Source organism: Protopterus annectens, chromosome 8.part0 (assembly GCF_019279795.1).
Source record: "Protopterus annectens isolate FY-2018-M chromosome 8.part0, PAN1.0, whole genome shotgun sequence".
NCBI classification, from domain to species: Eukaryota; Metazoa; Chordata; order Ceratodontiformes; family Protopteridae; genus Protopterus; species Protopterus annectens.
In genome coordinates this window covers 1,036,889,451-1,036,901,566 of record NC_056741.1, presented here as the reverse complement: position 1 = coordinate 1,036,901,566, position 12,116 = coordinate 1,036,889,451, and the positions used below count along the sequence as shown (strand labels likewise).

Below are 12,116 nucleotides of genomic sequence, written 5' to 3'. Positions count from 1 at the left end.
GTCAGAAAATCTCAGTCCAAGAAAGAACACATGATGGAAAACACCTGGATACTCTTTTCGCACTAACAATGTTCCAACAAATCTGTTCAAACATGCACAGCAAACTGACCTAAGGGACAGAAGGACAATCCCACCTGCTCAAATAATGCACAATCCCACTTGCCCAAGCAATGCAATCTGTAAGCAGGACTCAGCTCCATCAACCATCCCTGCCCCCTTGTCTCAAGAGTCAGTCACTCCTGCACCCCAGCAAAAGGTGTCAGCACCACAGAAGAAAAACGGGGGTACAACATCAAAGTTCGCTCTGCAAAACAAAACAAGCGATCCACATCCACTCCTAAATTCAAAAAGGCAGTCAACAAGCATGGCATTTTCCACTGAAACACAGATTGGACCCACCCTGGAAGGATGACAACCGTGCAGAATGTGACAGCACCAAGGAGAGGCATGGCAAAAATCCCAACCACCTGTGGTAGAGCCAAACTGAACTCCATCACCACCGAAGGAATGTACACAAAATGGAGGCAGCCCAACTGACTCCAAAAAATGGGAATGATTCCTTCACCACAACTACATACATACCCAAACTGCCAAAAAACACAAATGAAATCATGACCAGCAAAACCCCAAACACCAATGGAACGATCAGCAGCATTCACCCCCAATGACCCTCAACACACCGAACTCAAAGTATCCCAACCAATGCATCCCACCCTCAAAGTCCTGGGCACATTCCAGCATACAAATCAATTACCAACCCAATGACTGCCACAACTAGACCCAAGGAACAACACAGCCATGCAGAGGCAATGGCTCAGCAATTCCGGAGGTCCCATGCATCAGCCAACTGGCATCGACACATCTCGAAACAAACCCCAACACCAAAACCCAATGATCACAAACCACAAACCACAGCTCTCAACCTCCTGGGCCAAAAGCCAAATGAAGTGAGGGTAGAAAAGCCTCAAAACTGGGACAAATCCAAAGCACTTTGAAAATATGAACCAGCATGAAAGGCCTTGTGTCACCATGCATTCTCCAATGACATGAAGTCCAAAACTCAAACGGCCATCATCACAGAGTGAATCTAGTCTGCCCCAACCCACCACAAAACACAGAAACCACACAGTTCCCAACAGACAAAAAAAAAAAAAAATCAGCTAAACCTTTAGACACTGCAAACATCTGGCCAGTAGAGAGGCATACCTTAATGTACTAATATAAACCACCATGCCTTCTAATATTCCCCAAGGCCTACCTGCATGCAGAAGTACCTACTGGTCATCATGGGTATAATACTGGCCGTAGCAAGTTCACAACAAAATGTGACTCCTTAGCCAGTTACACTTGCATAAACCCCTTAAGCCCCTCCCTACCCTTATCTCATTTCCTCCCAATCAACTCTCATTCCCATTTTAACCCTTACCTCCCCCTTACCCTCTTAACTCCCATTAATATATATTTATCTAACCCCCCCCACTAAAGATGTCCCTGGACAAATTGGTTTGTTACCAAACTTCACTTATGAATCCTAACAATTTATAGAATAAACTTCAAGTCATGTTTTGTTTTAGTATGTTGAATGTAGAAGACAATTAACTATGATGTGGACAGGTGCATGGCCTCATGCAAACCTCAAACCTGAAAAAGGTGTACAGTCACAATAAAGTAGTTTGGCAGTGCATAATAAAGGAACAAAGGACAAGTTTGCTATGATTGTTGTACTCAGGTCTGTTTTTGTTTTTCACAACTGGTTATTTTTGGTAGAGGCATGCAATGAATCATTAGAATTTCCAGCTATGAAAATAATGGAATGAGGATTACTGTTATTAATTCTGAAATATCGCTGAAATAGTGAAATCATGCTAGACTGCAACAGAACAAAATGAAGAAAACCTCATAGCTTTACACTTTTTATTCAAAAACTTGAGCGCTTTCGTCCAGGTATCTCGGACTTCATTAGAATACTGAAACAATCGCCAAACATGTTTAAATACTATAAAACTTTAAAAGTACCACCCCACACAATCAAAGTAACCTATCATAAAATCACATTAATTAAAAGTTCCCCACCAAGGTAAATTTAACTCTTACAATACTGGTCCACAGCCATTTCTTCTTACATATAAAAAGTTAAAGTATGTAACAAGCTTTTAATCTTACGAAACTGCTTAGAGAAACATGCTCATTAAGACCTGGATGTGACTGTAATTCAAGATATTCTAAATAGTCTGATTCAGACACTAGAAATGCATTATTTAGACATATTTTTGAGAACAAAAATCATGTATTTAAATTCTGTATTATTGATCAATATGATTTGGGGCCTGAGGAAGGACCTGAATCATACTATTTAGAATATCTTGAATTACAGTGGATTTTACGAAGTAATCCTATAACACATCCGGGTCTTAATGTTTCTCTAAGTAGTTTCTTAAGATTAAAGGTTTGTTACATGCTTTAACTGTTTTTATATGTAAGAAGAAATGGCTGTGCACCAGTATTGTAAGAGTTAAATTTACCTTGGTGGGAAACTTTTAATTAATGTGATTTTATGATAGGTTACTTTGATTGTGTGGGGTGGTACTTTTAAAGTTTTATAGTGTTTAAACTTGTTTGTAGATTGGTTCAGTATTCTGATGAAGTCCGAGATACCTGGATGAAAGTGCTCAAGTTTTTGAATAAAAAGTGTGAAGCTACGAGGTTTTCTTCATTTTGTTCCTGGTAGCTGTTGTTCTGTGAACTTAGACTGTAACAGAGTTAAAACTTTATTTATTGCAAGGATAAGCATTCCTTGCTAAATATATATTCTGTGAAGTGGTATATGGCACTGTTTGGCTGTGCAATGAACAGCGTTAGTCATCTCTACTACGCCTTTCACTAACCAGACTTATTACATTTTTGTTGAGCACTGCTGTTAGCAATAACTTATGCTACAGGCCTATTATCTGCACCTTTTCATGCAAACAATAATGCAATGCAGTAGAGCTGACTGGCAGTATGATGAATTGTATGGTATCAGAGAAAAAAATGTCATTAGCTTTTGCTTGATTGTTTGACTGATGACCCACGGCTATTTCTAGAAACATGCATGCAGTAAAATAATTATCTGACATTGGGGACCCTCCTTAATGGGTAAAAGATATAGTTTAATCCTTCTCACTGGTCACAATTTGTCATTTTTTTCCTTGGAAGCAGTAGTGCTCAGGGGTGCATCGTGTTGTTTCCTAATGAAATATTTTTGCTCAACAATATGCCAGACTTTTATTGTATATTAGGGCCTGAACACAATTTCTTGAGAAGGAAGATTTGGTAGAACCCCTTTGGCCTGGACTATTAGACTCTTCGGCCTAGTGAGATATCCTGAAAAGGAATCCTATGTCTCATGTACCAAGACCCAAGGCTTTCAGGTACCAAGCTGGACCACAGGAAACTCTTGTTAGTTGACCGATTAATGGGTGGTGCCTATGTGTCTGTACATTCCCAAAAAGGAGACCTAGAAGTGCTCCTCCTCCAGGCCCCCTCATTATATACTAAACTGGGGTGTAGCACTGAGCCCTGACTAGATGAAATGTCAACTCATCAAAACTGAGGAGAGCTAGATGTGCATATCCCCCAGAACCCCTCATTATTTACTAAATTTGGATGTAGCAGTGTGCTCTCACTGGGTGAATTATAAACTCAGCAAAACTGGGAAGAGGTGGAAGTGAACCTCCTCCAGGCCCTTCCTTATTATTTACTAAACTAGGGTGTAGCACTGATCCCTCACTAGGTGAATTATGAACTCTTCAAAACTGGCTACCTTTTAACAATAGACTTCTATACCAGAGACCAATCTTCTCCTCTCTAAAACTGATTATTGGTGATGGAATTTCAGCTGATACCTGAAGCTCTTTGAGAGGCCTTTCCCCCGATACCTGTGTAAAGAACTTTTAACTATCACTGTCTTACGTGCATTGAGTCATGCCATGAATTTCTCCCACCAATGTTTGCAGGTGGCATGTGTAAACTGCTGGGAGTGCTTTACATTGTGATCCTCCTGCCTGCTTATAACCTTCAGTGCAGACACCTCTGGTGCAGGTTGTGGCTGATAATTTCATGCTCATTAGGAAACATAGGGCAATTGCTTTCAGGCAACAAATATGTGAATGTTTCACATGTTTGTCTTGATCAAGATACAAGCTATGTGAGTATCAGAAAAGAACTGATGGGGTCAGAAGCTAGGTACACTTATATAGTAGGGACATAGCATCACAGAGTTTGTTGGCCCTGAGCAGGTACATTTTAAAGAAAAAAAAAAGTGCATAATTATGTTATTGGAGGTGTTGAACCCAATCAATGACCTATCATAAAAGGTCCCATTGTAAATCAACTTGAGCAGTATGAATATAGTATGTTATATAGTGATCCTTTGTAATCCATACTATTTATGTTGACATTTTTATTCTCCTAAATAATTAGTGTTTATAACAGAATGACCGCTGTGACAATGTTTATAAACATTTGACAGCAATTTGCATAATTTATTGTTTATTTATTTATTTTACATTTGTTAACTGGGACAGTCCGACTGGACCAAGTCCATTTACAGTGGAGGCCTGAGGAGAAAAGCTCCACATATATTAACAGAAATACTAGAATTTAAAATATAGTAGTAGAAAACTGATACTAACACATTATAACAGCAATAATCCAGCTAAAAAGACAGAAATATAAAACAGACAGGATAAACTCAGCAGTTGAACAGACTAAATACATTTAACATTGAGAGTCATGACATGCATGTTAAAATGAGGTACCTATATTAAAGGAAAAAACAACTGTAGCATTTACATTAGTCAAGTAATAAGCCTTTCAACTTTCCACAGAGCTTAAGCAATGTTTTTAAGTTATGCATGGGCAAAACCAGGTGCTTATGAGATGTGAGAGTTTTTGAAGTGTGAGGTGATGGGGATTCCAAGTGCTATGTGCATATATTTTATAAATGGTCAATGGTTCTGCTTGGGTTATTTCAATGAATTTTATATTGTGGTAGGAACATATCCCAGCACTGATCTCCCTCTCTGTGTTTACTTTTTCTACAGGCTCACAGCATGTTTGAACTACTTAAGCTGCATCTCATCTACGTAACCAGAGCTGGGAAGGTAGAGGGTCTAGTTACAAGAAATGAGGTAAGAAACAAATGATTTTTACTTTTGTTTATGGTACATTAATAAATACCAGCTGTAATATATCACTGTAATCTATGTTTGGGGGCTTTGTCAAGTTCTGATTTTGATCCAAATGGAAAATAAAATAAACCATCAACACACATTGGCCTAGATTAAACTATTTTGATAAGTCTTTGCCTATTAGTTACTCATCTTTTTAGGAAGCTAGTGAAATAAAACTGATTCAGGTCTCATTGTGATCACCATCTATAGTTAGCTTACGTTTGGAAATGTGCCAGTAACATGCTGAATACCTTGTGGCAGAAGTTAGACATACTTGCCTAAACTTGGTTATGATTTTTCATTCGATATGAGTTCAATATTATTTTTGTCCTATTTCTTTTTTTCATTTGTTATTAATGTAATTATTTCTTAAACACTGAGAAAGTACACTTGTGACAGGAACCTATCATATTTGCAGGAATCCCTTTATTGACTTGTTAATAAAGGAGACCACTTCAAAAAGTGAGTTGATGTAAAGATTGTGGTGTGGGTTCTTTGCTTAATAATGTGATGGGCATTAGTATGTGTAGCTTCAAAACGGTCATAGCAAATAATGTAGCTACATGAGAAAATGTTATAATCCCAAGTCCCGGAAAAGCTTCAGTTCTGCCATAATGTTTTTTTTTACTTTTTCAGTCTGACTGTCTGTCTGTCTCACTGTCTTTTAATTCTTTATGCCCTACAGTTCTTAGCTTGTCAAAATGTCCTAGTCTGTCTGTTATATCATTTGAGTTATGTTATCAGAACAGAAGTGGCATTTTGTTTTGTTTATGCAAAGATCTAGAGCCATTGATCACATGCATAATTGAGTCAAATGTTTATTTGCTTTCCTAATGGAAGCATATGTGTTTACTCTGTTTTTCTGTCGCTCCCATAGGAAAAAAAATGTTCTTTTAAAAGCCTGTCCTCTAAATGTCGTTTTGCAACAGTACTGCTTCACTATCTGATAGCCTTTGTGAGGAGTGAACACTTGTTCTAAGGATGCCCTCAACTCATTATCTTGGCTCTAGACGCTCTTTATTACATCAGCTTATTTTTCATGAAATTCACAGCTGATCTTATTAAATGGATTGCTTTAATAGTTATGAATATCAAAATCATTTGTATCTGCATAAGTGTTGTGAAAGGAGTGTGAAGCACACATTATAACAAGTCGTCAACTGAGACTCTTCTTCAAAACAAATCAAGATATTAGTATACTGATCATCCATTTGCTATGGGTTATGAGACACTGAGTGCTGTTTGCAAATAATCATTGCTGTCATTAATATCTGTGAAGAAATAGGCAGTATTTATGTAAAGATGTCTAAAAGTTTGTAGAAGTGACTTGTACGGCATCATCAGAAAGCTGACAATTGTATAGCAACTTTACTGCTTATACAGTGAGCTCAGCAGGTAAGGTTACAGGGATATAACAGTTTGGAAATATTTTTGCTGCACTGCAGAAAAATTATGACATTTTTACATTAAAAAGTGAAACATAAAGTCATGGTACACTTGGAATTTTGATATCAGTGGCATTCAGCACATTGAAGCAATGGTTAAAATTGCTACCACATAGTGCTTAACTCTCCAGTTTGGATGTCAGCTAGTGTTTCTGATGTGTGGTGTCCATATGTCCGTCTAAAATTTATATGGGCTTTTGTTGAGGGCTCCCATTTCCTCCCACATTCTAAAGTTATGTGAATCAGTGACCTTACAAATCTCCCATAGGTGTATATGCCCCTTGTCAGTGAGTGATAGTGTGGGTGTACATGCACACGTGTCTGTGTGTGTGAGTGTGTGTGTGTGTGTGTGTGTGTGTGTGTGTGTGTGTGTGTGTGTGTGTGTGTGTGTGTGTGTGTGTGTGTGTGTGTGTGTGTGTGTGTGTGTGTGTGTGTGTGTGTGTGTGTGTGTGTGTGTCCATGCATGCACGCTTAGCATTTTAGATGGCTTATCTAGCATTAGTCTCTCTGCTTTGTGCCATTTGGTGCCATTACAGGCTTTGGCTCTCCACGACCCATTAATGGATTAAGCGTGTTATCAATGAATGACTGAATGAGTGAGTAAATGAATGAATGAATAAATGTTAAGGTGTTAACTTTGGTATTGTAAATTCTCCTGCAACATTTATAGTTTGTGAAAGATTAGCTTTCTAAGAAGTATTGTAAGACGCATTAGCTTAGAAATATTATTTTGTCAAAAAAATGCAAGACACAGCAAGCATTTCAATTAGTCTTCAGACTTCATTGGATGTAATCAGCCTGTGCTGATTAGGGCTGAATAACTAGAAGCTGGTTCTGTTATGCTTTTCTGATCTTGATTCTTGCCATAATGTCCATAAATTTGACTTTAGACCTTCCCATATATCCGAGTTGCTGTCTCAAGTTTTATGAAGTTCTTGTTTCCAAAAGATGCATCTCCACTGATCTATTTCCATAGTGGCATAAGATGACATATTGTACTTATGATCTTACAGTTCCATGTTGATCCTGCAGAATTTTTTTATTTATGTATCTATTTAAAATCTTTACTTGTTTTTATGAATTAGTGATCATTGCAAACTAAATCATTCTAAACCAAAACAAGAAAGACTAGCAATATATTTTGGCTTTTCCTGGTTAGGGGTCACCGCAGCAGTTCACTGGTCTGCAGATTGATTGGCAGTGGTGTTTTTACAGTGTTGAGTTGCCAGCCCAGCACCCAACCTTCACAGAAGGCACACATACACACATGCACCTACCTGCATGTATTTAAAACTCACTTGAGTGCAGGGAGGACATGCAGACTCTGCACAGGAAGAGCTCTAGCTGAGAATCAAACCAGAGAACCTTTTGCTGTGAGGCAACAATGCTAACCACTGCACCACTGTAGCCAATCTAACACGTCTAAATTATCTAGATGAGAGAAAAGAAGACTAGGTATCATTATATCTGAAATTCAGTATATGAATACATTCACGACAACTAAAATAATGGACATTCATCATAGTCTCTGTTGCAGTACTGCATCTTGGGATTTCCTGCCTAAAGGAGCTCATATTTGGCTTGAATACCAGTGAGTTTCCCCATCCCCCATCTGACAGATACCATCCCTACCAAGTGTCAGAACTTCAAGTCGTATAAAGGAATCATCAACCGGCACCATTTTTGTTTCTTTCTTGTCTTGTCAGATGATGCAGAATGCTGTCAGTTACATTGTCAGTACATTCGGTAGGACTGAAGACCAGAGACCATCAAAGCTAAGTTCTCCACTGGAGAATCTTCTTAGTAGCTTTTACCTGTGTTTGCCTCTCCTTAATGTCTGTTAAGATTAATAACTGCCTTTCATGTGGAAAACAAATTCTACACAAGAACTTTTATTTCTATTTTCTTTTCTGATTAGGCCCCAAGCATGACATTCTTAACTGTGAGTTCTGCCTCATTTTAATCATATCACTTATAGCGGCAACCACTTTAATGGATACCAAGCCAAAAGTGATGATAGGCCTATACATGCAATGTTGTCTGTCCGTCCCCAGGCAGAACTCCCTAAGACACACAGAGAAGTGCCTTAAGGAAAAGGAATTTAGGGAAGTCAATGATGCTTTACCTGTGTCCGAATCATAACTTGGCATGAAATAATTTATTCAGGTGAGACACTTTTGCAGCACATTATATCAGCAGCTGCTTGACTCAAGTCCCCTGGCATGATTCCTATGGACACATACAAGTCTTCAGCCCCTAGCATGTCTTTGCAAGCTAAAATTGGGTGGGCATTGGTCAGGTCTGATGCCACTTCACCAGCTTCAACTTTTAACATTATTATTATTTTTCAGACGTGTGAGGGTGGAATCCTTCTAACAGTAACCAGGGAAGTTCATCCTGAGGCCCAGTCCAAAGCCATGACCACCTATCCACATCCCAAGGCTATACCATCTGCTATGCCCAAGCCCAAGACCCTTAAGATGAAACAGCAGTAGAAGATGCCACAGCCTGCACTGTGTTAACAGCCCATGCATCCCAGATCACCTCATAGAACCTAGTCAGACTGGCACAAGAATTCATACACTTCATAAAACCTCAGCAGACTTCCCTAGAAAATGAATCAGTGTCAGGACCTCCCTCTGGGAAAAGAAAATGGGATGCATATCAGCAGAAGGACTCTGATTCCTGTGATTCTGATGAGGAGAAATGGGTTTATGTGGGACACCTACTCCCCCCCATACCTTGATTCAAATTCTGCAGATACCTTGTCCTCAGATTTGCCTTCTGAGTATTTATTATTTGGGGACATGCTGCACAGGATGAATCTTTCCTTCATCTGGTAGTCTAAAGACTTTTCCCAGGTTCAGAATAAGCTCAGAAAGCTTCTGAGTCTGCCTGAATGCAGGGCTTGGTGATTAGCCCAGTTCATGTTTTCTTGGATAATTTGTTTGCCAATGTACTCTTCCAACCTGATTTTCTTCTCCTGCTCTTTGAAAGCTGGAGCACTTCTACCAGGTGCTGGATACCTACAGGCACCTTTATGATAACCACAGTGGCAGACTTAGCTGTAGTGTCTCTGGAGTCCAATAAAGGGAACTTTGGGCCTGCATGCAAGAACTCCTTGCCAAATAATAGTAACAGTAGGATACTGACCCAATTTGATAAGACAACAATAAGTTCTGTTACCTTGGCCAAGAGAATTCTCAGCAGGTAATTTCATATGCTCAAACACTTTGAATCTCTACAGGAACAAATTAAAACTAAGGCAGAAGGGATTCAGGATAAGAATCTCAAGCAGAACATTCAGGAACTGGCCAGTGTTGGCCTCAGGTGTCTAGACACATGCTCAAATATGGTGGTGATTCTCTAGGTGCATCATCCAGGGCAGCAGCTGCAGTGTTCATGACCGGGAGATGTACCTGGCTGAGGAGTCAACGATTTCAGAGCATGTGAAAACTGAACTCTTTAATCCCCCTGTTATCGAGGAGTTTTTCTTTAAACTTGCACCTGAGAAAGTATTGGAAAGCTATGAAGACTGTTCTAGATCTCTACCCTCCACAAAGATACAAGAGAACTTGTTCTGCTCAGTCTTGGCTCTTCCCCTGACAGGACAAATATAAGCAGCATGGGGGGGGGGGGCAAGTTCCAGAAAAGTGACAACATCACTTCCAGTCTAGATCTGAGGGGTGGTCTAAAGACCCATGCCCCAGCAGGGAGCACTTGTGACTATTTCAAACACCCCCCACCTTCCTTTCAAATACTACCACATCCCTAATCTTGTCCTCCTTTACCCAGTCAGAATCTAGGGGGATGGCTTTCCCTGTTCTTTTCAGCATGGCAATAAATCACTCAGGGGAGATGGGTATTCCAAACTATTGGAAAAGGGCTACTCTTTGCAGTGTTGGAGGATTCACACCTTCTTAGAGATTTCTTCAGCCCCAAAAAGAGCAAGGACGTTTTATTGCTATCCATATTCAGGACCTCCTACAACAAGTGTCCATTCAGCTTGTCCCCCCAAAGGAAGCAGGCACAAGGTTTTACTGAAGGCTCCTTCTAGTCCAGAGGAAGGAAGGAAGGAAAGATCATGAGATCCATCTTAGATATTTCCAGACTAAACAGATTTTAGTAGTACTCAAATTCAAGATGCTCACTCTTTAAATACTACTACTTGTCATCATACCAGGGACGTGAATGGTAACTCTGGATTTGAAAGAGACCTGCTTTCACATTCCCATTGCACAGGAACAAGGAAAGCTTCTACGCTTCAGTGAATGGGGGTTTGCAATTTCAAGATTCTGCCTTATGATTTGGCTTCTCTACTGCACAAAAATATTCACTAAACGTCAGGCACTCATCATAAATTTCTGTAGGATCAAATGGATGCACATCTATCCTTATATGGATAATGGCCTAATCAAACAGCATCCCTAGGAGTTCTACACAGAGCCATGAAAATCACCATGGAATGTTTTCAGAAGGTAGACTTAGCCCTAAACATCCCAAAATCCCAACTGTACCTTACCACAAGAGTCACCTTCCTGGGGTCAGTACTTTCTTGACTCGACAAAATCTGTCTGCAACAGAGACGCCATCTGAGCCCCATGCCAGTGTTCATTTTAATGGTTCCCTAGCAAAGTTCCACATGAGAAAATTACAATGGCTCCTAAAGAAACTACTGGCCCCAGCACCAATAACCTTTAGACACATCTGAACACTCTAATTCCCTTCCTCCCCTGTCAAAAAAGAGTTATTTGAAGGGAAGGGAAAGTTACAAAAAACAGATTTCTATTTAAAACCCAAGAGCCTTGTCAAATACTAACCACAGATAATTAATATTTGGCCCTGGGGTGTTCAGCTGGAAAATCTGAGAGTGCAAGGGACATGGGAGAGGTGCATGGGAAACCAGCACATAAACATAAAGGAAATGAAAGTAGTCATTCTAGCCATGACAGTCTTCAAAAACAAACTGAAACCATGACCCTTAAAAATCCTGACAGATGACACCATGGTGAAGTGTTATGTAAACAATCAGGGGGATACCCATTCTTACCATCTACCATCTGTGAAGACTCACAGTGGAATTGGAGATCATACCTCTCAATCTCTTTGCACAGAAAATCTGGACAAAGCCTAAAATAATTGGGGGGGGGGGGGCAAAGGCCTAAAAATAGGGACACATTTTAAATATTGCTCTTATAAAAATTAGAAAGTTTCTAGAATAACAGAATTTGCGTTAGTATGCTTTTTCTGAGGATATGAAGTCTGAAATTCAAATGAACATCCATTATTAGTTAGTGAGCTAAGTCTTCTGTGATTGTGCCAGAAAACTGCAGAATTTATGAGGAACAGACCAAAAAATATGAGACAAAAATAAGGAGATTCTGTGAATATCTGGACAATTGAGAGGTGTGGATTTGGTTCAAGAACTACAGCTATCACCTATTGCCACCTATATCCC

General features: G+C 39.5%; 1 protein-coding gene across 2 annotated transcripts in view; it reads left to right on the top strand.

The window, feature by feature from the left end:
* Positions 1-12,116, top strand: part of LOC122809207 (chloride channel protein ClC-Kb-like) — a 1,320,353-nt gene that overhangs the window by 1,072,133 nt on the left and 236,104 nt on the right. For both annotated transcript variants that reach the window (XM_044080518.1, XM_044080517.1), the window contains one exon: positions 5,085-5,171. In XM_044080518.1, coding sequence (XP_043936453.1) covers positions 5,085-5,171 — 87 coding nt within the window. The remainder of the gene's footprint in view (positions 1-5,084; positions 5,172-12,116) is intronic.